The following is a 26,509-nucleotide window of genomic DNA, read 5'->3' on the forward strand; positions in this document are numbered from 1 at the left end:
ATTTTTCTTCTTTTTTTTCTTGAGACAGGGTCTTACTGTGAACCCTGGCTGTCTTGGAACTTGATAGAGACCCAGCTGACCTCGTATTTAGAGAGCTCAATCTGCTTTGCTCTAGTACTGGTACTAAAGATGTATGCCACCATGCCTGGATTACCCCTTTTCTTTTAGTCTTTGCATTGTGTTTTAGTTACTTTTCTGTTGCTGTGACAAAGCACCATGACCAAGACAACTTACAGAAGAAAGAATTTGCTGGGTGCTTACGGTTTCAGAGGTTCATGATTATCATGGCAGGGCGGCTGCAGGCAGGTTACAGACTCATATGTTGAGATAACAACCACAAGGCAGAGAGAGAACTAACTGGGAGTGGTGTGGGCTTTTGAGACCTCAAAGCTTACCCTACCCCCAGTGACACACCTTCTCCAACAAGGCCACACCTCCTTATCCTTCCCAAACACTGGGGTCCAAGCAGTCAAGTGTGAGCCATTTGGAGGCCATGCTCATTTAAACAGCTACACTCTCCTCCCTGCCCTGTAGGCCAGCAGTCACATCATAATGCCAAATGCATTCAAGCCCAATTTCAGACGTCCCCATAGCCTTGGAGTGTCAGACTGTTCAAAGGTCCAGAGTCTCTTCTGAGGATCAGGGAACTCTCTTATTTGTAACCCCTATAAAAGTCAAAAAGCAAATTATGTACTTTTAATGTACATTGACAAGGAATATACATTACCATTCCAGAAGGAAAGTGGGCATATTGCGGAAATACTAGACCAAGCAAGACTGAAACCATTGTTTTATATACCTGTAAAACATAAAGTCTGGGGCTGGGCACATGGCTCAGTACAGTGCTTGTCATGCAGGGATGAGGACTTGAATTCAGATTCCCAGCACCACATAAACAGTCACCTGTGATCCCAGTGCTGGGCAGGTGGAGAATGCGAGACTTTATGAAAAGGCAGTTAACACTTCAGAAAGAAGGCTTTGTTTAGTTTGTGGAGGTGGTTTTTGATGGTTGGGGCTGGACTGAGAAAAGAGCATTGAGAAGGATTTTTTATTTGCTTTTTGTTTTTTAAGACAGGGTTTCTTCATAGCCCTGGCTGTCCTGAAACTTGCTTTGCAGACCAGGCTGGCTGAAAACTCACAGAAATCTGCCTGCCTCTGCCTCTCAAGGGCTGAGATGAAAGGATTCATCTCACTCGGCATGGAAAGGATTATTTTTAAATTTAGAGCTGATTAGGGGAATGGTAAAATCACTGATAAAAAACAATTCTAATAATGTGATTCTGTGTTCAGAACTCTTTATTTTTCACAAAATTTCATTGGCACTGTCAGTGACGACTGAGAGACTGTTAATAACTAATTAAATGCCCCAAGCCCACAAGCTAAGGTGCTATCTGCCTGAGCTCAGTGTTCTTGCAGGACAAAATCAGCTCTAAGCCACCGAGGCGGCCATGTGGGAGATGAGCACTCACTGGACGGAAGTGTTTCATTGCAGAGCAGACAGAGGCAGGCTAGACTGTGTTCGTGGTACTAGTTCTTAAAGCCAGAGCCTTGTCCAGTGATTACAGCTGTGGTAGTGGTTTGTTCAGCAGAGTCCCTTGTTGAGGAGGAATGTGTGATGGAGGTGGGCTGTGTTCTTAGGAGAGAAACTGTTGCTTCCTTGGCTTTTGAACCTTGAACTCTGAAACACTGGCAAGATTCAGGTATGGACAGAACAAATTTAATGGAGTCAGTTTTAAGGGTAAATGACTTTTAAACCTCTGTTCTCAGGACATCACATGCATATTGGGGTAGTAGTTCCCTTGAAAATACAAAACAGAATCTTGAGAAGTAGCTGATAGCTAACATGCTCTCTGTCTTGAATCATAAGATCATTAGATCTTGGTGTTGTTTAGAACTATCCTAGAGCAACAGTGGAAAATCTTCTTGGGCATGTGCTAGATTTCTGAGAAAAAAAACTTTTTAAGTGTGAATTTCACACTATACTTTCAGTTTTTAAGACAATAAGATTTATTTCCAAAAACATTTACTTTGCTTCTTTGACTCTTTTAAGGACTTGATTCTCATTATCCAGTGACTGACTACATTTCCATTTGTTTTTTACTTATTTGTGTGTGTACACATGTATGTCAGCTGCCACGGTGCATGTCTAGAGGTTAAGGGACAACTTGCAGGTTCTCCCAGGGCTTGAACGCAGGTGGTGAAGCTTGGCGGCAGGTTCCACCATGTCCTGACTTGCTCTATTTGTCATATCCAGTCTTCTCCTGTTACTGTTCTTTCTTATTTCATGAACTTGATAAGTTTAAAGAATGTGTACTGCTTGTTATTTTATGTAGTATTTCTCACTTTAGATCCCATCACCTTGGTTAACTTCAGTATATGCAGATGTGGCAAGTGTGCCAGAGGAAATAAGGTCCTTTACGTGTACAATGTCAGGCAAGAGCATATAATTGCAATATTGGTGTTTCAGGAATCATATTAACTTTGATCTGTTTAAAGTTAAAGTTTTATTCACTGTAAGATGTAACATTACTATTTTGCCTTTTGCAGTTTATCAGAATCTTGTAGCGTGATCCTTTGAGATTATGCAAAGATTGTTTTCATTGTAGTAGTTTTAGCATCTTTCAATACTTCTTGCTCACTGTGCTTATTTATATGATGTCTGTCTGATGACAGTTATGTTCACTCATTTTTTTTGAGATAAGATCTCATTATGTAGTCCAGGCAGGCTTGGAGTCTGTGGTCCTCTTACCGTGGTCTCTTGAGTGCTAAAATTAGTTGAGAACCATCTGATTATATTTTTCCATAAATTTTTCCATATTTATCTTTTGGTCGTAACTCACCACTGGGCAGTCCTTTAGTAATCTTTTATTTCCTTTTGACTTGCACCTGTCATGTTTTGATTATTTCCAGTTAATATCACAAGACATGTTGGGCTCCAACTTTCTTTGTAGAAAATCTCCTACAGTTCTTTTCTAGAATTGTAATCAGTAGTTTCTCTGTGATCCTATGTTCTTATTTATTGGAAGATGATATGTTAAAAACCAAGATTTGGGCACTAGGTTTGTATAGTCGTGTATCTGTAGTCCTCTGAGTTTAGAGCTAAGAAATGTACATACAGTTATATCCACATCTATACTGTTTTCCTATCAGTTATGGTGTTTTTATCTAGATACATCTGTTTCCAGTCCAGAATGACAGCATTTACTCTAGTTCCCCCCTTTTAATTTGTAACTTCTCCCACAATGAATGTCATTCACCCACAGTGTGTCCTGTACTTAATTTTAATCTGCTTTAGACTTGCTAATCCATACCCTTGTCACCATGTAGCTTTTCATCTAAATTGATCATAGTCTTTATTATAACAGCTGACAGAAGGATAGCTTCCTGCATATAGGACATAATATTATGAATACCACTGATTTATTATGTCTATGGCTTTCTGTTATTTCCCTATTATGGTTTCCTAACTTCTTTTGTCAAGTGATATAGAAATCACTCTTGAAGATGTGTTGAACATTATGAAAATGTGAATGTTTAGTGATGTTTGTGCTTTGTAGGAGATACTTTATATAATCATAAGACTGTGTTGTTGAAAATACCAAGTTCTATACCATCATGTGGGACAGAGCCCTGTAGCCACTTCTGGTTTTGTTTTTGTTTTTTTAGACCACTGCCATGAGTTAGAATTGGAATTTCTCAGGTTTCTCTTGAGAAGATTCTTATTGGCAGTTAGTGTTTCAGAAATGTTAAGTCTTTAAAAGAGCTTGAGGTAGAGAAACACTCATGCAGTGTTTGTCTGGTGCCTCATAAAATTCTGTCTTTAGGTGGATATACGTTTGCAAAATGGATTTGCTCCTGGGATGAAGCTGGAGGTAGCTCTGAAAAAAGATCCTGAGACTTACTGGGTTGCTACCATCATTACTGCCTGTGAGCAGTTGCTCCTGCTCCGTTATGAAGGCTATGGAGAAGATCGAAAAGCAGACTTCTGGTGTGATATCAGGAAAGCTGGCCTTTATCCCCTCGGGTGGTGTCAGCAGAATAAGAAGACCCTTGAAGCTCCAGAAGGTAGTAAGATGATGGGATATTCTGTAGGAAATTTACATTGGCCAGTCTACTCTCATATAGATTTACAAAGCATTTTAGGCTAATGTTTTGAATGATAGTTTTTATAAGGAGTAATACACGTTTCCCTGTTTTTAAAATGAAATCATTATTTATGATTTCCCTTGATATTTTTAATATTTTAGATTTTTGTGTGTGTGTGCTTGCATGTGTGTTTTTGTGTGTGCCTGTGAGTATATAAGGCTTGCCCACTGAAGCCAGAAGAGGGGTGTCCGATCTCCTGGAACTGGAGTTACAGCAGTTGTGAGCTGCCATGTTAGTGCTGCAACTCAAACTCTAGTCCCTAAAACGACAGCCAGTACTCCTCAGTGCTGAGCCATCTCTAGGCCCTTCCTGCCCCATTAGAAACTGCCAGGCTATGGCTGAGTTGCCCCAGCTATGCTTTTGCTACCATGGCTTCTTTATGCAGGGGTGGGGTCAAACGCAGTGCTCTGCGCACGCTCAGCAAGCCTCCACCAACTGAGCCTCTGGCCCTGTGAGTCCCTGTCACTTTTCTTCTCTATGATAAAGAAGCATCGTTTTGTTTGTTTGTTTGTTTGTTTGTTGATGGCTGTCAAATCTATAGTTCCTCATCTTTTTAGACTGAGGCTGTCTGAGTTTGGGATTTGGAGATCTGGTTGTTATTTTTTTAGCTTTGGGACTTTGTTGTTGTTCTGGGGGATCGAACCCAGAACCTTTCTAAATGTGAGTAAAGAGGTCTTCTTCCTAGATAAATCCTAGTCCCCCCCCCCCTTTTTTTTTTTTGAGACAACATCTCATAGTGTAGCTCAGGCTGGCCTCAAGCTCATGATTTTCATGAGAACTACGATTACAGGTATATGCTAACATAATCTGACCTGATTGCACGCCAGACTGATATACTCAAGCCCTGGTCACCTCAGCCCTCAAATGCTGGGATTATGGGTATATGGCACTGTGAGTTTTTAAACTGAGCCAACTGAAGATCTGCTCCAGAAAGGTGCCCTACTTATAGTAGGCCATAAACTGTATTGCAGGGAGATACAAAGACCAAAAAAATTAAGATAAAATTTAAAAGGGAAAAGGGGCTGGAGAGGTGGTTTAGTGGTTTACAACTCTTCCTGCTTTTGCAGAGAACCTAGGTTTGATTCCCAGCACACAAATGGCAGCTCACAACTCCAATACTGGGGAATCCAGTGCCTTCTTCTGACTTGTGTGGCCACCAGGAATATGTGTGGTATGCAAGCTTATACATAGGCAAAACACTCTGTATTTAAAATAAAGTAAGTAAATATTAAAAAAAATTAAAGGAGAAGATAAAGGAAGAAAGATTGCAGATTACAAATACTCAGAACTTTATAACTACTACTACTACTACTACTACTTCTTCTTCTTCTTCTTCTTCTTCTTCTTCTTCTTCTTCTTCTTCTTCTTCTTCTTCTTCTTCTTCTTCTTCTTCTTCTTCTTCTCCTTCTCCTCCTCCTCCTCCTCCCTCCTTCTTCTTCCTCCTCCTTCTTCTTCCTCCTCCTTCTTCTTCTTCTTCCTCCTTCTTCTTCTTCCTCCTTCTTCTTCCTCCTTCTTCTTCCTCCTCCTTCTTCTCCTTCTCCTTCTCCTTCTCCTTCTCCTTCTTCTTTTTTTTTTCCCCCGAGACAGGGTTTCTCTGTGTAGCCCTGGCTCTCCTGGAGCTCACTCTGTAGACCAGGCTGGCCTCGAACTCAGAAATCTGCCTGCCTCTGCCTCCCAAGTGCTGGGATTACAGGCGTACGCCACCACCGCCCGGCATATTTATGACTTCTTATTTTGATTTAGTTTCAGATTTAAATGGAGTTTGTAAGAATAGTATAAAAATATTCTTGACGACTCTTTGTGAAGTTTTCCCAGTTTATATTTTATCACATTTGCTCTATTTTTTCTACCTGCCCCCACTGGCTTTAGGCAGGATACCCCTATAGAAACTCTAATGTCTTTATAAATAATACATTCGTGAACGCTACAGTAAAATATCAAAATCAAAAAAGTAAATCTGATAAGATGCTATTATTTAGCCTTTAGACCCTTTTTACATTTAGTAAAATTCTAGGTGCAGGAGTCAGTGGATGTGTACTTGCCCGGTGTGCAGGTCCAATCCCCCACCCGGGTATGATGAGGTTGGCCGTGAGCGCGTGGGCCTGCCTGCCTCAGCCTCTGAAGCACTTGGTGAAAAGCACGTGATGCCATGCCCAGCCTTCTTTCTGTGCTTTTATTCATGTTTGAAAGTTTTATAATAAAATGAAGGTAGACATTTTTTAAAAATTGAGTTAAGGGAATTATTTTGTGTACAACTTCATAGACTCTGTTTTACATACAATTCTTGTAGAGTATCTATCTTAGTTTGGTTTCTATTGCTGTGACAAAGACCATGGCCAAAAGCAATGTGAGCAGGAAAGAGTTTATTTGGTATAGATATCACTGGCTGTAGTCCATTGGGAGAAACCAAGGCAGGAACTGAAGCAGAGGCCATGGAGGAATATTGTTACTGGCTTTCTCCCCATGGTTTGCTCAACCTGTCGTTTTATACATATCAGTACTACCTGCCCAGGTTTGATACCTTCCATATCAGTCATTAATCAAGACAATGTACCATAGACTTTTATACTGACCAGTGTGATGGGAACATTTTCTCAATTGAAGTGTCTTTTTCCCAGATGCCCCAACTTATATCAGGGTGACAAAACTAGCCAGAGCATGGCTCCGTGAAGAGTAGAGGAGCTTTGTAGCTATTTGTCTTTTCAAGCTCTCACAGAAGCAGTACACTGATTTTTAAATGATTAACATACCTGTAAATCCCCACTCCTGTATTCTGGGACATAAACTGCTATACAAATTAAGTTTCCTCCAGTTTCTGTATGCCAAGTTTTATGTTCTACGACATGAATAATAACCATTTCTTCTCTCATTTAGGCATCAGAGATAAAGTGTCTGATTGGAATGCATTCCTACAGCAGACCCTGATAGGAGCATGTGGTCCTCCTGTGTCTCTGCTAGAGGGCGTGAGTATCATTGCTTAAATTAGTATACAAAAACTTTTCAAGGAATTCAAAACTGATTGCTAATTTACTACTTTGAAGAAAAAGAAACATTGTTACTAGAGTCATAAGCATCAGTAGTGAAATATTTAGTCACAGAAGTTGCACTTGGTGTCTGGAACACTTTTGAATCAGTTTGTTTTTTAAGGTTCTATTGATAAATACTTTCACGCCCATTTGTGAACATTCTATTTCCAACTTTTAATTTTTTTATACTCAGATTAACTTTTTTTATTCTTACTCAGGGCCTGGCACATCTCAAGCACCAGTAAACATTAAATGAATGAATGAATGAGGTTGTGAGCAATGAGCAGATAAAATATCTTAGTGCCCTGCATTGACCATGATTCTGCCAACTTGAAACTTGTAACTATTAATATATTAACTCGATTCAGTTCTTCTTTTCTACAGCTAGGTATGAAAACTTCACAGAGCAGTTTATAGTAGGAAAAAATGTTACAGAGTGTTAATAGTAGTTAAGTGGGCTGGAAGTGGTAATACACAACTCTGGTCCCAGCACTCAGGGAGCAGAGGCAGGCAGATTTCTAAGTTCAAGGCCAGATGGCTCTACGTAATGTGTTCCAGGCCAGGCACAACTATGGGCCCGGGGGCGTTGGAATGAGCTCACTAATGTTCTTGTTGTTTAACTTCATCCCCACTCCTGTATTCTGGGACATAAACTGCTATACAAATTAAGTTTCCTCCAGTCCCTTTTCTATTTGTGTGTGTGTGTGTGTGTGCACATAGGTATGCACGGCATGTTTTTATGTGTGTGGAGTGTGCATGTAGAGGTCAGAGACTGACATTGGGTGTCAGCTACTCTCCACTTTATTTTTTGAGACAGTGTCTCTCACTTGTCCTGGAGTTCATCGTTGGCTAGATTGACTGGCCAGCAAACCTTTCAGGAGTCCTCCTAACTCTGTCCTCCCTGTGCTGGGATTATAGGTGCCTGCCTCCACACCCAACTTACATGGGTGCTGGCAATCTAGTATTTATTGTAGCTTCAAATACATTATCTAGATAGTAAAATTTAATTTTTTCTTTTAATTTGTGTGTGTGTGTGTGTGTGTGTGTTATGAATGCGTGTGAGTCACTGTGTAGCCCTGGCTAGCCTCAAATAATCTTGCATAGACCATGGTGGCCTTGGAACTCACAGAAATCTGTCTGCCTCTGTTCCTGAGTTCTAGGGTTAAAGATGTGCACCACCATGCCGAGTTTATGATTTTATTTTTGTTATGTATGTGTCTGAGTATGGGTTTGCACATGAGTGCCTTTTGAGGCCAGGGGAGGGCATCAGATCCCCTGGAGCTGGAGTATAGGCAGTTGGGAGCCATGTGCCCTGGGTACTGGGAACCAAACTCAGGTCCTCTGCAAGGCATACTCCTAACTGGTGAGTCACTCATCCAGCTGGAAAATGTCCCCTTCCCTTCCCTGTAACCAGATGTATTTACTGTGTTCACAAGAACATTGTGAAATGTGTGAAAAAAAATCAGAAATAAGGAAAATCTCATTATTTCACTTTACACAAAGTTTACTTAAATGCATAGTTCTAAGAACAGTTTAAAAGGTAGTAGCTTGCTTGTGCTGTAATAAAAATAAATCTGTGATCTAATAAGTGCAGACAGGATATATTTTGAAAAAAGTTCAAGACCAGCCTGATCTATGGAGTGAGTTCCATTATAAGCAAGGCTACATAGAGAAATATTGTCTTGAAAAATTAAAAAAAAGTATATATAAAGTGAAATAATAATTTAGAGATACTTGTTAAAACTTTATTACGTTACAGTTAAGATTTCTGTATGATAAATATATTAATATCATCCAGAAGTGATACTGTGGGAAGCTATCTGTAGACCATGTAATTTAGTGCCACTGTTTGGGAGTAAGTAAAACAGTGTTAAAACTAGTTTGAAAGAGGTTAGAACTTGACTTTTAAAAAGAAACTAACCTCTCCAATTTTTACATCGTAACCTACAGCTCCGTAATGGAAGGAATCCTTTAGATCTCATTGCTCCAGGATCCAGACTAGAATGCCAAGATTCCCGGGACACTTTAAGCACTTGGATTGTCAGTGTGGTGGAGAACATTGGAGGGCGGTTGAAGCTGCGCTATGAAGGACTTGAAAGTCGTGACGGCTTTGAACACTGGCTGTATTACTTAGATCCATTTCTTCATCACATTGGTTGGGCTGCTCAACAAGGATATGAACTTCGGCCCCCATTAGGTAAGAGTAAAGGCACTTTCTATCAACTTGTATTGTTGTTTTTTCATTAATATCTATGAGGCTGAAATGTATTCTATTTATGATGAAAACCTTTCTTAATTCACATAAAGTATTTTGTATTTATACAAAATATAAGTGCATATTTTTCTTTGATTTTGTTATTATATTTATAATTTAGCATACATACTGATTATTATGCCTCAGACTTTTCCTCTGAACAATACTCACTTGAATTTATTACTGTATAATCCAGGTTGAGCCTTTATTGTGTTATTTTATGAGCCACAACAATCCTTCTGTTCTTACTATAGATATTTTAACAAATTTTAATTTTCTGGCCTCCTATACAGAGTCCAGTACTGAGATTAAGGTATAAATTCCTTTGTTTGAAGGTGGGTGTAAAAGGCCTGAATCATTTGCTAACGCATAGTAGAAAGTACTTCTGTTTATGGGAATGTTTTCAGAAGTTGAACTGTATATAGGTTTTCTTCTCTTAAAACATGCTGTTTTGTCTCACTAAAGCCATCAGGCATCTGAGAAATGAAGCTGACTGGCAAGAGATTTTGGCCAAAGTGAAAGAGGAAGAGCCATTACCCTCTTACTTATTTAAGGTAAAAGCAGAAACTCATGACAAGTACAGATTTTCTCCTTCAGTGGAGAACGGCAGTTGAGGAGGGGAGGAGTGAGAGTGATCCCTGGAGACAGTGGGGCTGTGGCTCTGGGGTGGCGGGGTCAGCTGCTGGGACGATGCAGGCTCACCCTGCGTTTCCAACAGTTACCTACCTGGTTTTCTCTCCAGATCCTCTACAATGTTTTCCTTTCTAGTGTTTTGGTTTGGTTTTTTGATATACGGTTTTCTCTGTGTAGCCAGGCTATCCTGGAACTCACTCTGTAGACCAGACTGGCCACTAACTCAAAAGATTTGCCTGCTTCTGCCTTCTGAATACTGGGACTAAAGGTGCACACTACTGCCATCCAGCTTTCTTTTTCTAGTCTTAAGTACATAGCTGTAACTAGTTAAGACATAAATTTGATTTTCTTCCAGATTTCCATTATATCCCAAATGTAGAGAGGAATACTTTCTATGAGTTGTCGTCGTCGTCATTGTTATCCTGAATAGATTTTCCCAGGGGAAAAATATTCAGGATTCACAAGAAGTGTAACAATTGTGTTATTTCAATTAACTGGATTGCCTTTCTTGTTGCTGTGATGAAACACCTGAGACAAGGCAACCTGAATCGTGAAGCGTTTAGTTGGGCTCCTTGTTTGAAGGGGTGTAGGCCATTGTAGGTGGGAAGCATGGAGACAGGAGCCTGAAGTGTCTGGTAATATGCGTGTAGGCTGGGAGCGAGGAGAGACGGGTGTTGCTGCTCAGCTCAGTCTGTACTGTTTCAAACCCAGCCATGGACCATAGCTCATGAGGGTGACAGTCTCCATGTTTGGAATGTACCTCTCCCTCAGAGGCATATCCAGAAGCATGTCACCTAGCCATTCTAAAGTCAGTCTCATTGGCAGTGAAGATTAATTATCACAAACATTCAACCATATTTATGTATAAATTAATTCACTGATACTATATTTTTACCCTTTTTGTTGTATGCATTTCAGGATAAGCAAGTTATTGGAACCCATGAATTTTCTGTAAACATGAAGTTGGAAGCTGTGGACCCATGGTCTCCTTTTGGGATTTCTCCTGCTACAATTGCAAAGGTGAAATGAGAGTAATTATTCATCTGGAAAGAATTGCTATCAGGGTGACTAGTTGAGGAAATTATGATGGTTTTATCTTTAAGTTATACAATTCATTATAAAGCCCAACTCATTTCTGTATATTTGTGCTGTATTGTACATTTGTGTGTGTGTATGTGTGTGTGTGTGTGTGTGTGTGTGTGCGTGTGCGCACGCGTATGCCCTTTCTTTTTCAGAGCTTAGTAGTCCTGTACAGCCAAGACAGAGCAGAGTCAGGGCATCAAAGTAGTAGAGGGAATGTTGTTTAGAGGCAAACCTTACTTTGTACAACTAGAAAGGGCTTGACTGGCCTTTGGATCTTGGTGTTTATAAAGTATGAATCCAGGCAGTGCCATCACTTATCTAAACAGGGGCAAACAGAGAGACCAGTGGGAATTGCAGGATTGTCATCAGTAGGATAGCTCAGCTCTGCAGTCCAGAATCAGACTTTAATCGCTCCAGCAGCTGACAAAACTAAGACTCTTTTAAGAGTAACCTCAGCAGCTGACCACACTTTGAAGGTACAGTTACTGAGTTACTGTGAAATGGATAGCATTTGGTTCAGGACCTGGAGACGTCCACTTAGTGAAAGTAGAGCCCCCGTGGGTCATAACTGTGGGAATCGTTACTAGGATGCTTGTCTGACTAGATGAGATTTACGTTTTCTTTGACTAGTGGAAGATTATTATCAGAGCAATGAGGGGTTTTTTAACCTGTCTTAAGATCTCTGGAAACTGGAAAAATGGCTCAGTGGTTGAGAGTAGTTACTGCTTTTACTGGTTGAGGACTAGTTTAGTTCCCAGCAGCTAAACATTGTAGCTTATAACCACTCATAATTACAGCTTTAGGACCTTCTCAGCACATACAGCATATAGACACACACACGTACATAATGAAATGAAATGTTTGTACATATATATGTATATATACACGTGTGTCAGTGTGTATATATGTATATATATAACATATATATACACCTATATATGCATGTGTATATGTATATATATATACACGTGTGTGTGTGTGTGTATATATATATATATATATGAATGAACACACAAGCCATTTGTCAAATTTATCTGTTAATTATACAGGTTTTTGATGATAAGTACTTTCTAGTGGAAATGGATGACCTTCGACCAGAAGACCATACACGGCGATCATTTGTGTGCCATGCTAACAGTCCTGGTATCTTTCCTGTGCAGTGGAGTCTGAAGAATGGTTTACACATCAACCCTCCTCCAGGTATGGAGTTGAGTTCTTCTATGTTGTTTCTCAAAATTATTATCATCAGTATTAATTATGTAGGGTCCCACTGTGTAGCAGTGTGTCTTCTCACTATATGACACATAATGCACTTAAATTCCTAATCCACCAGCCTTAGCCCTTGAAATATGTCTTGGATGGTATTGCCAAGATTTTTTATACCTTATGTCTTGAGTATAATGGAGGTCCAAAATAAGATAAATGAGATCTGGATTCTAATTTATTTATTTAGAAAGGGTCTTATTTTGTAGCTCTGGCTGGCCTGGAACTTGCTATGTATACCAGGCTAGCCTTGAACTCAGAGAACTCCACCTGTCTCTGTCTCTTGAGTGCTGTGATTAAAGGCATGTGATACTATGTCTAGCTCATTATGTAATATTTGAAGTCATAAGCTAATAAAGTGGCTTTATTAGCCCATGACTCCAGCTGCATATGCAACAGAGGGTGGCCTTGTTGGACATCAAATGAAAGAGAGGCCCTTGGTCCTGTGAAGGCTCTGCCCCAGTATAGGGGAATGTCAGGACAGGGAAGCAGGAATGGGTGGGTTGGTGAGCAGGGGAAGGAGAATGGGCTAGGGGGCTTTCAGGGGGAAACCAGGAAAGGGTTTGAAATTTGAAATTAAATAAAGAATATATCTAATAAAAACAGACAAACAAAAACAAAAGAAGGTGTTAGTATGTATTTTTTTTTCTCATTGTTTGACATGTATCTGTATAGTCAGATAGAAGGACATGGTCAAGCCTGGATTCTGTTCTGGTTCCCTTGTCTGCTCTGTTGGAAACTGTTGGCAGGTCACAGAGGGGTGACTGTGCCCAGTTTGGTTCTCTGTTGCTATGATAAGCTGTGGACCAAGAACAATTTTGGAGAGGAATGGGTTTATTTCATCTTATACTTAAAGCCCATCACTGAAAGAAGTTCATGCTGGAACTCGAGGCAGGAACTGAAGTAGGGACTCTAAAGGAATTGTGCTTAATGGTTTGCTTCTTAGGGCTTGCTCAGACTGCTTTCTTGTACAGCCCAGGACCACCTCTTCAGAGGTGGCAGTGCTGGACCTTTCTGTATCAGTCAGGAATCAAGAAAATGCCTTACAGATTTGCCACGTGACAGCCTGATGGATGCAATCCCTCTATTAAGATTCTCTCTTTCCAGATATGTCTGTGTTTGTGTTGACAAAAACTAATTAGCACAGTAGGCTTGATAAATACTGAGCATTTAGATCTGGCTTCTTAAGTCCAGAGCTAGAAGGTAGATGATTGCCTGGTAGTGGAGGTGACTAGTTGGGGAATTTATGACCTAGATCTAAAATGAGTAACAGCTCGTTTTATTTGTTCTTGTAACTTTGAAAAATATGATACCTGACCTTCTGATTAAAGCACTGAAGTATGATTTCACTAAATTTGGCTGAAACTTTTAGTATTTTAAACTTGTAGAAAATGTTAGATATTTATTTGTTTTTCTTTTATAAGAAAACCAGATTGTTTTGACTTAGATATTTGGTAAGCAAGCTTGACTTGGAGGGTAACTGCCGAATTACTGTATTGGAAGTGCTCTTATATTAGCAAGGATCATAAACTCAAAACTGCCCTCCACCCAGGCTTCATTCACGCAATAACATTGATGCAGTGTTTGCTGTGGATATGTATTGAATTATCACTGAGAAGGTAGCTAGCCTTTCGAGAGGCCTATGGGAGGAAACATGCACACAACTTCCCAGGCTCTCTGCCTTCAGGGAGCAGAACAGGGAATGCCTGGTGGGAAGGTGTGGCACTGAACACTTACTAGGAACCTGTTGCGTTGTAGGAAAGCAGGGTAGAGCAAGTGCTTCATACTGCTTGCTATCGTTGTATGAAAAGGTAAGAAATGAGTATTAAAGGTACAGAAATTTTGGGCCTACTGTAGACAGCCAGTTGGCCTTGTGAACAGAGGGGAAGTAGTGAGTAAATATAAATGTAAAGGAAAACGACATGGGGGCTTTGAGAGGAGGCCCAGTGGCTGAGTGAATTTGCTGCTTCCATCTCAGGATTCAGAGCTGCTTACAACTCTCGTTCTAGGGTATCTGGTGCCTCCTTCTGGATGCTACAGCTAGAAGTACGCATGTGTGAATACACCACACATATATGTATACACTTATACATATTTAAAAATAGAAATATTTAAGAAAGAAACATGCCAGAGAATGATGTTTTGTCAGGAAGTGAGACTGAATCAGAGGAAGAGCTGAGGCCCTTTTTGTTTGAGCAGGAGGGGGGGGGGGCGCTTAGAGACTGTCGCCTGTAGGAAGACACAGTTTTAAGTAGCCTGTGATTAGGCTCTGAGACAGAACAGTTTAGACAAAGTGGACCTCAACCACGCAGCTCCTCCCCCACAGATGGGCTGAGTCAGACACTAGTTTTCTGCCAAGAACCTTGATAGATTGCTGAAGTAGAGTTGTTTCTTTTTGTCTGAGTTGAATTTATAATTCAGATTATATAAGAACATTTAGATTATACAAGAGCATTTAGAGTTTTAAAATGTTTTCTTAATTGACACATTATATGCATTTATGGAGTACAGGTTACCATTCAAAGTATGATGATCAGATTGTAGTAATAGACATATCTGTCAGATAAAATGTTATTTCTTTGTATTGTGAACAGTCAGAATCCTCTTTATTAGTCATTTAGTAGATGAGGATTAGTAATTTTAGGTGTTCAATTCACTTTTTTTAGCCATAATTATCCTACTTTAGTAAAGACATTAGAAATTATTTCTCAGATCCAGCTGCATCCCTGTGTTCACTATCTTCTTCATCGTAAGAATATTAGACACATGTAGTACATGAATCTGAAATCAGTGTTAAGAGTATTACATCAGGATGCGATGGTATATGCCTGTAATCCAGGACCATGGAAGGTGGATGATGCAGGAGGGTCAAAAGTTCAAGGTCGTCGTTGGCTATTTGAGTTCCCAAATAGCTTGAGTTACATGAGATCCTGTTTTCAAAAAAAAAAAAAAAAAAACTTATTATACATTGGTATTAGTTAAGACATGCTAAGGAAAGCAAATAGCCTTATCAAGAAAAAATCCTCATTAATTAAAAGTACTAATAAAATCAATAATGATGAATTTCTATATAAAAAATAAAGTCTGTATATTTTTTTTTAATTCTTGGCAAATTACCAGTAACTAGCCATCCAATAATACTCAAAAAATACCTAGTTTGAATTTTGGAAATTTAAACACTTATTTCTTCAATTTTATTATATAATTATTATTTGCCTAGAGTTATTCTGTTTCATAAAATTAGTTGTAAACAGTCCTGGGTTCAGTTTCCTAGCATGAAAAATGTATAGAGTGCCCCTCCACATTGATCAAAGTGGCATTAGGAATTTGGAGTTGACAACTGGGCAGAGTGCTAGAGTCAGCAGGCACATTGGGTGTGAGTCACTGCTCTTCTGTCTCTGTAGGCTTCCGGAGCCAGGACTTTGACTGGGCTGACTACCTCAAACAGTGTGGTGCTGAAGCTGCTCCCCAGAGGTGCTTCCCGAAGGTGAGACAGACCCCTTGTAGAACTACTTCAGGCTGGGATTTTGTGGTGCTGTCCTGTTTCTTATGACTCTTACTCCATAGTCAGTCAGCTCACTCAAGTCAGATAACCACCTTGTTGATCATAAAACAGTCCCAAAGAAAAACACATTTACTGCATGAGGTAGTTTGCTAAATATATTAGTTTTACAAGTTTATATATTTTATTTTTTCTTATTAGGTAAGGTAATTTGAATTTGAATTTTTTTGGTTTTTTGGTTTTTTGTTTGTTTTTTGTTTTTGTTTTTTATTTTTTGTTTTTCAAGACAGGGTTTCTCTGTGTAGTCCTGGCTGTCCTGGACTCACTCTGTACACCAGGCTGGCCTCGAACTCAGAAATCCGCCTGCCTCTGCCTCTCAAGTGCTGGGATTAAAGGCATGCACCATCACTGCCCGGCTAAATTTGAAATTTTATTTCCTAATTTAGTGGCTCAATAATATCAAAACTGTTAATATTAGAGGAGAATGGTTACATTTATTTAAAAATACTTCTATCCCAACAATACATGAGGATGTTTACAAAGGCCAAATAGTTAAGGTGTCACTCTTCAGCTAGATATGGTGGTGCACACTTAGAATACCAGTAGTTCTCAACCCATGGGTCACAACCCTTTTGTGGGTGGGATGACCCCTTTACAGGAGGCCACATATCAGGTAGTTATATTATGATTCATAACAAGTAAAATTACAGTTATGAAGTATTAACAAACGTAATTTTATGGCTGGTGTCACCACAACAAGAGAAACTATTAAGGATCACAGCGTTAGGAAGACTGAGAACCATGCTCTTGAGGCCAAGGCCAGAGAGGAGGATTGTGAGTACAGGGCCACCACGGCGCATAGCAAGTCCCACATCATCTTGGGCAGTATGACAAGACCTTGTTCCAAAAAACCAAGGGAAACAAAGCTGGCCGAATAGCTGCTGGGTGAGGTAGCGTGTGCCTGTGATTCCAGCACGTGGGAGACGGAGGCAGGAGGATTGCCATGGGCCAGACAGGCTTACCTTAACAAAATCTTGTCTCAGAAATAACCCTCTGGCTGCACACGTGCTGTTTGCCTTTAACCCCAGCCCACCGCAGGCAGGTCTCTCAAAGTCTGAAGACACGGGCCATCCAGGTCTATAATAATAAGGTTCTGTCAAATTACTCAATTAATTAAACAATACAAAACAAAACAGTAGGCAGGAGAACCTATTAACAATAAAAATCAAATTTCACCCCACCCACCCATTCCCTTCCTTCAGCTTCCCATGTCTTTATAATCCTGTGAATTGGGCTTTGTTCATTCACTCTCTTGGAGCCTTTTCTCTGGCCTCTCCTTTGCCTGGACTCCCTTGTCTCTTTCCCTCTCCCCCTCCCCTCCCCTCCCCCCTTTCCCTCCCCCTCTCCCTCTTTCCTTCTCCCTTTCCCTCCCCCTGTCCTTCCCCCCCTCCCCACTGTCCTTCCCCTTCTTCCCCTTCCCTTCTCCCCCCTCCCCATCCCTTCTCCTTCCCCTCTCCCCCTTCCCCTTCTCCCTCTCTCCTGTTCCTCCCCCTCCCCCTCTTCCACTCCTTCCTCCCTCCCCCTCCCCCTCTCTACCTCCCATGGTCAGATGCAGCCTGTTGGCCATGTTCAGTCTGCTGCTCTCTTCCTGCTCTGGACTCTTCCAGATGCCTCTGGCTCTACTCTAAAGCTACAATAAAAATGTTGCCCTCAACCATACCTTGGAGCGGTCATGTCCTCAGTTTATACAGTGACCACATTAGATTTTTTCTTTTGTTGTAATTCTAGTATTTATACAAGAATTATTTTCAAAATAATATAATGTAGTCTTTTGAGATGTTAATTTTAGACACTTATGTTGATGACATAGTAAATGAACAGTTAACTGTTTTATGTTCCCTTCCCTCCCACCTTTAACCCTCACTGTTTAGTTGTGATGAAGTTTTGGTGGAGGTTTTATGTGCATGAGAACATTAACAGGTGACTGCTGCAGGGTTTTATGATTGCTTTTTTAAACATTTGTCTTTATAGTTGCTGTTTATAATTGTGTTAATAATTGCTGTTTTGATCCTCTTTGGTTAATATTCTTTGTGTTTATTGCTAGCTCTTTTCATACTGTCTTGTTACTAATATCACAAAGGCAGTCTAATCAGAATATCATTGTTCCAAATACTTTTTTTCTCCCAGGAGGCTGCTTTTGAGGCTTACTGAGTTGTTTGGTCACTGTCACGTGGTGTGTGTGTGTGTGTGTGTGTGTGTGTGAGTGTTTGAGAGAGAGAGAGAGAGAGAGAGAGAGAGAGAGAGAGAGAGATGTGCAAAGGCTAGAGGGTGATGTTGGGTGTCTCCTTGTATCTCTCCACATTTCTAAAAGGTAGGGTCTATCATTAAACTTGAAGCTTTCTATTTCTAAGAGACTGACTCCATGGCCAGAGAGCCTGTGGCCCCACTTGCCTCTCTACACCATGCACCAAAAAATGTAATTTTGGCATTACAGGGATCTACCTGGCATTTTACATAAGTACGGAGGATTTGAACTCAGATCCTCCTACTTTTCATAGAAAACACTATTACCTGCTTAGATACCTCTCAGGCCTCTTGTGTGGTTGTTTTGATGGAGCCTGTTATTGTTTAGTAGCTTCTTAAAACATGGATACAAGGGTCATGTAAATTTTAATAAATACTATGTAGTAATTTTCATTCTATGGACATTTTCATAGTTTAGCTTATTATGAAAGTTAGGTTGGATGTTACTTCAGTATTTTAACAATATTACCCACTTTTCTAGCTTCTAGTGTTTTGGAAGTCAAACAACAGTGTTTACTCCTGACTTTTGTATATGAACCTGCCTTTCCTTGTAGAAAGTTACAGGTGCATCTTTTTTAGTTAGAGGTCCGCCTGGTCTATAGATTGAGTTCCAGGACAGCCACCGCTACACAGAGAAAACCTGTCTCAAAAAATACCTAAATAAATAAAGTCTTTGTTTTTATTTTATGTCTGAATATTTTCTCTGTGTTTACTGCATGCAGTGCCCTCAGAGGCTGACCCCGGAAAGCTGAGCTAGAGAGGGTAGAGAGCCACCACATGGGCTCTGGCACCAAACCTGGGCCTTCTCCAGAGAAGCAAACACTCTTAACCTCTAAGTCATCTCTCCAAACCAAACTTTTTTTAATTTATCACACTACATTTTCTTATGGTTTTTTTGTTCTGTTTTAAATTTTTTTATTTACTTTTTCACACTCCAGATTTTATTCTATCACCACCACCCCTCCCCCCAACCCCTATCCTCCCTCGACTGTTCCACATCCCATACCTCTTCCCTACCCCCCACCTTCCCAACCTCCCAACCCCCGCCTCCACGAGGATGTCCCCACTCCCCACCAGATCTCTCAACTCCCTAGGACCTCCAGACTCTTGAGGGTTAGGAGCATCCTCTCTGAGTAAACCCAGACCAGGCAATCCTCTGCTGGATATGTGTTAGAGACCTCATATCTGCTGGTGTATGCTGCCTGGTTAGTGGTCCAGTGTTTGAGAGATCTCGGGGGTCCAGGTAAATTGAGACCTCTTATGGGATTGATCTCTTCTTCAGCTTTTTCCAGCCTTTCCCTAATATAACCACAGGGTTCAGCAGCCTCTCTCAATTGGTTGGGTGCAAATATCCACATCTGATTCTCTCAGGCTTGTTGGGCCTTCCAGAGTATGGTCATGATAGATCCATTTTGTGAGCACTCCATAGCCTCAGTGTCAGGCCTTGGGACCTCCCCTTGAGCTTGACCCCACTTTGGGCCTGTTGCTGGACCTTCTTTTCCTCATACTCCTCTCCATTTCCATCCCTGCAGTTCTTTCAGACAGGAAAAATATGGGTCAGAGTTTTGACTATGGAATGGCAACCCCCTCCCTCACTTGATGCCCTGTCTTTCTGTTGGAGGTGGGTGGGCTCTATAAGTTCCCTACTGTCAGGCATTTCATCTACGGTCCCTCCCTGAGTCCTGAGAGTCTCTCCCCTCCCAAGTCTCTGGTGCATTCTGGAGGGATGCACCTACCTTCTGAAGTTGCCTGTTTCCATTCTTTCTGTTGGCTCTCAGAGCTTCAGTCCTTTTCCCTCACCCAATACCTGATTCCCCTCTCCCCTCCTAACTCCCCCCATATACTTTCCCTCCCAGATCTCTCCCTCCCACCTTGTGATTGCTTTCTTCTCCTTCCCAAGTGGGACTGAGGCATCATCACTTGGCCCCTTCAGCTTGTTGACCTTTTTGAGTTCTGTAGGCTTTATCTTGTGTATGCTGTACTTTTCAGGCAGGGGCTAATATCTTCTTTTTAGTGAGTTGAGTTACCACACTCAACATGATATTTTCTAGTTCCATCCATTTTATGAGAACTATTTCTTTGAATAGTTCTTTGTTTTGTTTTTTGAGACGGACTCTCACTGACTAGATCAGGGTCTCTCAATTTCTGGCTGGCCTGGAACTCACTATGTAGACCTACAGGCTTTGAACTCAGATCTGCCTGCCTCCACATCCTGAGAGCTGTGATTAATGGCCTGTGCCGCCATGCGCAGCTTTAATTGCTCTTTATTTTAATGGTATACTATTCTTTAAGTTTGAGGTAGATTTCTTGTCTCCCAGGTGGTGTTAAAACCACTGCTGGCTGGAAGGCTCCGCGCATGTTCTCTACTCCCCCAGTTGCTGGTTTTGTCTGTAGCTTTTATATTCTTAAAAATGTGATCATTCTTGGTTGCTGCTTCTATCTAAAAATGGGGGACTAAGACAAAAAACTTATTAGAAACTTTGAGCATGTTTGAATGAGGCTTGTCAATGTTGGTTCTTCCTCCAGAATAGATTATCTTATTACTGTAAAAGATCTTTTTTTCTCTCCCATCTGATATAGTGTGGCTATGGCTGGCCTTCACTACATATACACACCTTAAAAGTTGTTTGTGTCCTCCTGGCCAAAGATCTTGTATTTTATCTTTTCCAGAGAATAAATCTCACTTTCTGTAGGGAAGGGAAAGACACAATTGCCCTGAGGTATATAATAGCACATAATACCATAATGTAAATGCTTTTAAAAATGTCTCTAACAAATTCTTCCTGTCAAAAATAAAAAAGAAAGAAGAAATGAAAGAGGTTTTCTAAGCATGAAGGTACACATGTGCAATCCCAGTGCTCTAGGGGGCTGAGGCAAGAGGATTGATATAGATGTGAGGCCAGCCATTTCTAAATGTAAGACTCCCCATCTCAAAAAAAAAGTTTTGTTTTTAATTGAGACAGAAAAACAAACAGAGAATGCAGAATGTAGCTTACTATCATTTTAGTATACTTTGTTAACATGCATGGATCTTTGAGTAAGGTCCTCAAAACTGTATAAACCAGATGTGGTGTTACATTGCTGCAATCCCAGCACTTGGAAGGTAGAAGTAAGGAGATCACAAATAGAGGTCACATGTTTGCATGTAGGAAGAGTGAGAGAGGGCAGCCTGGGCTACATGAGACCTATCTGAAACAAAACAGAAGAAACATGCAAATCAGTCAGTCCTTATTTGAGCCACTTCTCCTGTGCCTCCTTTTGTGTTAGTCCTGCTTCTAACAATTCTTGGCTTTCTTCACTGCCAACTTGTGTTTATCATCCTTTGCTAGGCTGAAATTCCTCTTTTGTTATTTGCATGAAGGTTTTCCTGTTGTGAACAGATACCGTGACTGAGGCATCTCTTTTAAGGACAGTGTTTAATGGGGGATGTTTAAAAATTCAGAACTTAAGTCTTTTATCATCAAGGCCTGAGTACAGCAGCATCCAGACAGGCATGGTGCAAGAGAAGCTGAGAGTTCTACATCTTCACCTGAGTGCTGCTAGGAGAAGACTGGCTTCTAGGTGACTAGGATGAGAGTCTTAAAGCCCATGCCCACAGTGACACACTTCCTCCAACAAGGCCACACCTGCTCCAACAAGGACACACTTCCAAATAGCACCACTCCCTGGTGCAAGCATATTCAAACTGCCACAGCATCCTACTAGGTTATGGTTTTATTTTTAAATTATTTATTTTGTGTGTACATGTGCACATGTCATGGCACACCTATAGAGATAAACTTGTGGAAGTTGGTTTTTACCTTCCACCGTCTAGGTTCTGGGTATCAAACAAGAACCTTTACCCATTGATCCAATTTATACAGCCCTAGGTTTATACTTCAAAAATCAACAGCAATTTTAATGAGTTATCAGGAAGGAAAACAGCTAAATCTTAAAATTTGTTTCCTTCTATTTGTAGTATTTTTTATCCTGACAACCTTTTATGATTCATATTAAAGAATATAGTGGTGCCCTCTCAGAGAAAAGGGGAGCCAAATGTGGTTGAGAGACATTTGGTTAGGGACATATGCTTCTTTAAAAACAGAGCAGAATAAAATATACTTGTTGCTTTAATGCAGATAGAAGGATTAAATACTGCTTGCAAAACATACCAGTTGAGCGCTTGAGTTAATGCTAAATATTAATCTACTTAATGCATTTGATTCATTGATTTTCTTCTAGTCAATTTCTGAGCACCAGTTTAAGGAGAACATGAAAGTGGAAGCAGTGAACCCTCTTTTCCCTGAAGAAGTGTGCATTGCCACCGTTGCTGCAGTGAGAGGCTCATACCTGTGGCTCCAGCTAGAAGGTAAAGTGCCAGCACCTGATGAGTGTCCTGTAGCCATTCCTCTGTTTCTCCTGCTCACCCCTGAAGCTTGCTAGGTGGACTTGTTAAATAGTGATCAAACTTTAATTTCAAGGTTTTAAGCTAAAGTTTTACCTTTTGTCCTTGGCTTTTAAATTGTAAGAAATGAAAGCAACTGAAAACTCTTTACTCTAAAATTCTTTATTTTCATAAGGACAAATCAATATAACATATATTTTGATGTTACCAAATACATTAGTGTAACATTTTGCCTCACTTATTAGAAGGTAACATTTTGTTTGTCCCAAGGCAAACTTGATTTGTCGGTCTGGTCTTTTTTTTGTTTGTTTACTTGTTTTAGTTTTAGTTTCTCGAGACAGGGTTTCTCTGTGTAGCCCTGGCTGTCCTGGAACTCACTACGTAGACCAGGCTGGCCTCAAACTCAGAAATCTGCCAACCTCTGCCTCCCAAGTGCTGGGATTAAAGATATGCACCACCACCGCCCAGTGATTTGTCTGTCTTAAAGTAATATTTAGTGATTGAACAGGTTTATGGCTGTAGCTATGTAAGCTTCGATAGCTTGTAAGCTATTGTAAACAAATGCTGCCGCTATTGTTTGTGGCCTGCTTTCTTTATCCTGCTGTCAAATGGAATCTAAAAGATGCCTTCTGTCTGTGATTTGTAGAACTTATATCAGATATGGAGATATCAAGGACAGCACTTAACTGCAGACATCTATGCAACATCTGCCATGCAACTTGGCAAATCTTTTCCTGATTTGAATTCCTTGTTTGATATTCAGGTTTACTCCAGTAAACTTTACCATTTGCCTTCTTGCTTTTGTTATTGAAGGAAATGACTGAAGCTCATTTCCTTGAATATCGTCCTTGAATGGCGCCAGTCAGAGCTCCAGCTTTGTGTCTTTGCTCTTTCTTTCCCAAGGTCACTTGTATGTACTTCCTTCTTGGTTATTTTAAGTTATACATAGAAGACAACTTATTTTTTCATAATATTTATATAACACAAAATATGTGACTTCCATGAAAAAGATTACTACTTAAGAGACATCTGCCTGTATTATTACAGTATGGTTTAAAATGTAATGCATGGTTGTGCTTGCCTATAATTCCAACACTAGGAGGCTAAGGTATAGGAATCACTATTTCAGAGCTAGCTTGTGAGACACAGTCCTTAAAGCTAAGCAAGCCACACACACACACACATATACACTCACAAAAAATGCTTATAAAAGAAGCTCTTTAATACCTCAAAATGAGCCAGGCGATGGTGGCACACGCCTTTAATCCCAGCACTCTGGGAGGCAGAGGCAGGCGGATTTCTAAGTTCAAGGCCAGCCTGGTCTACAGAGTGAGTTCCAGGACAGTCAGGGCTATACAGAGAAACCCTGTCTCGGAAGAAAAAAAAAAAAAAAACCTCAAAATGTGTTTTCTTGTTCTAACAGGTTCTAAGAAGCCTGTACCCGAATTTATTGTAAGTGCGGAGTCAATGAATATATTTCCTTTGGGCTGGTGTGAAACCAATGGCCATCCTCTTAGTACTCCTCGCCGGGCACGAGGTATCTGTCTATTTCTGGATTAGAAGATTGGTTGTTAAATGATGTCTTGCATAGGTGCTTCTAATTAGGGTGGATATAGACATTGCAGAGAAAATCAAAATGATAATTATGTTTTTTTGTATATGTAGGCAGTTATTTATTAACTTAGAAGTCTGGGATAAACTTAGGTGATCTTGATCTTTTCACAGGATTCCACCAGGGCAGGAATCATCTTAGGGCTTGACTTGGGGAGTATCTCCCCAGAATTACTCAAATGATTGCTGACAAGTCCATTCTGGTTTTGATAACAAGATTCTATAAAATAGTATCTATTATCACTGGAGATAAGAAGTTCAAGTAATAAAGTGTTAGCAGATATGAGGATCTGTTTTTTGTTTCCTAGACAAGGCCTTCTTTTTTCTTTTTTAGGTTTAAAACATTTTATCATGTATATGAGTGGTTTGTCTGGCTGTGTGTGTTTGCATCATGTGGGTGCCTGAGGCTCCCAAAGGTCAAAAGAAGGCATCAGATTCTCTGCAATTGGAGTTTTTGATGGTTGTGAACTACCATGTTAGGGCTGGGAACTGAACCAGGGTCTTCTGTGAGACCCATAAGTACTCAGAGTCTGAGCCGTCTCTCCAGTCCAGAGATGTTCTTGCTGGGTGTTCACATGCTAAAACAGACTGCGTACTCTCTGCAGTGTCATGAAAGTCCGCCTTCATAATCTAATCACCTACCGAATACTTCACTCCCTAATGTAGTAAGTAAGCTTCAGAATTAATTTGAGAGTGCACTCAGACTGTAGTAGCAGGAGGTCATCTCCATGGGCTATTGAACTGAGGAACTTAATTCTTTGCTGGCCGTTGGCTGAAGTTCTTTGCTAATTGGATCTTTTTATAAGGCAACTCAGAAACTGGCATTTGGCTTCTATTGGAATTAGTTAGCCTATTATCTTTTATTTGTATTTTACTATTTTTTTAAAGCTGGAGTCAAGGTATGTAGACCAGGGGGTCCTTGAATTCCGATTAGTCCACCTCTGCTTCCCAAGTTCTCTGTATAAGAACAAGTACTCTTACTTGCTGAAACATCTCTCTAGCCGCTTTATTCTCTCTTAATTATGTTTTTTTTACATTTTTATATATATTTGTGTTTGTGATATATATACAGATACATTGCATGGTCATGGAAGTCAGATAACAACTTGTGGGAGTTGATTCTCTTTATCCACCAAGTGGCTATTGTGAATCAAATTCAGGTTATCAGTCTTAGAGGCAAGCACCTTATCTGCTGAACCATTTTGTTGGCCCTTTTTATACCAGGTTTTTTATACCAGGTTTTTTAAGTTTAATGTATTCCAATGTCATTCTGACTCCTTTGTCACCTCTTTGTGTCATATTTAAAGGTATCTATCAATATCTACCAATTTAGTGCTGTAAACTTTTTCTCATATGTAAGAATTTTGAAGTTTTATCTCTTTTATTTTAGTAATTTCCTTTCAGTTTCATATGTGCTGTAAGTTAAGAGTCCAGCTTCGGGCTGGAGAGATGGCTCATCGGCTAAGAGCACTGACTGCTCTTCCAAAGGTCCTGAGTTCAAATCCCAGCAACCACATGGTGGCTCACAACCATCTGTAATGAGACCTGTTATCCTCTTCTGTAGGTGCCTGATGACACCTACAGTGTACTTACATATAATAAATAAATGAATAAAATTAAAAAAAAAAGAGTCCAGCTTCATACACATGGGTATTGTATTTCCTAAACACCATGTTGAGACCTTCTGCTCCATTAAGTGATCCTGGGGTGCGGGTCAGCTCAGCCTTCCTTTCCAATCTCTGTTTTCGCTGGAAAGTATTTTTAGTCATTGATTAGCCTAGTGATCTTTGAAAATATTCTGGTTTTTTCTAGAAAGACCTGAACCCAGAAGAATGTTCTTCAGTTAGAATGTTGACATTTAAAGATTAATTTAGAAGTACTTGTAGTTATTTACATTCAACCAGGTATCAAAAGTGCTGATTACAAGCATAAGCCTTTGTCTTCATCTTTAAATTTTTTTGTCATTTGCTTTCTCTTCATATAGGGCATAAACTGAGGAAGATTGCAGTGGTTCAACCAGAAAAACAGTAAGTAATATAATAGATTTCTAAAAGTTCAAGTGTAAACTTAGATTACCTAGGGGAAAAATAACTATTTAAGCGAATATATCTCCTTTGTGTTGTTTTTTCAGATGTAAGCATAAACTCAAATTTGGTAGCTTAAATACTTCTTTCAGTATATGCCTTTCCTAAAACTTCATTATAAAGTTAGGCATGATGGTGTACAATTATAATCTTAGCTACTTTAAAGGCTAAGCCAGAGGATCATTAAGGTAGGCGTGACTTGTATACTGAGTTCAGACT

The 26,509-nt window shown here is 40.1% G+C and overlaps 1 protein-coding gene across 4 annotated transcripts in view; it reads left to right on the plus strand.

The window, feature by feature from the left end:
• Sfmbt1 (Scm like with four mbt domains 1) overlaps window positions 1–26,509 on the plus strand; it is a 108,396-nt gene that overhangs the window by 64,197 nt on the left and 17,690 nt on the right. For all 4 annotated transcript variants that reach the window (XM_052189992.1, XM_052189990.1, XM_052189991.1 and 1 more), the window contains exons 4-13: window positions 3,825–4,065; window positions 7,021–7,109; window positions 9,123–9,369; window positions 9,892–9,980; window positions 10,978–11,079; window positions 12,192–12,342; window positions 15,810–15,892; window positions 22,433–22,559; window positions 24,019–24,132; window positions 26,191–26,233. In XM_052189992.1, the coding sequence (XP_052045952.1) occupies window positions 3,825–4,065; window positions 7,021–7,109; window positions 9,123–9,369; window positions 9,892–9,980; window positions 10,978–11,079; window positions 12,192–12,342; window positions 15,810–15,892; window positions 22,433–22,559; window positions 24,019–24,132; window positions 26,191–26,233 (1,286 nt within the window). The remainder of the gene's footprint in view (window positions 1–3,824; window positions 4,066–7,020; window positions 7,110–9,122; window positions 9,370–9,891; window positions 9,981–10,977; window positions 11,080–12,191; window positions 12,343–15,809; window positions 15,893–22,432; window positions 22,560–24,018; window positions 24,133–26,190; window positions 26,234–26,509) is intronic.

The sequence above is a fragment of the Apodemus sylvaticus genome, chromosome 8 (genome assembly GCF_947179515.1).
Source record: "Apodemus sylvaticus chromosome 8, mApoSyl1.1, whole genome shotgun sequence".
In the NCBI taxonomy this organism is placed as follows: domain Eukaryota; kingdom Metazoa; phylum Chordata; class Mammalia; order Rodentia; family Muridae; genus Apodemus; species Apodemus sylvaticus.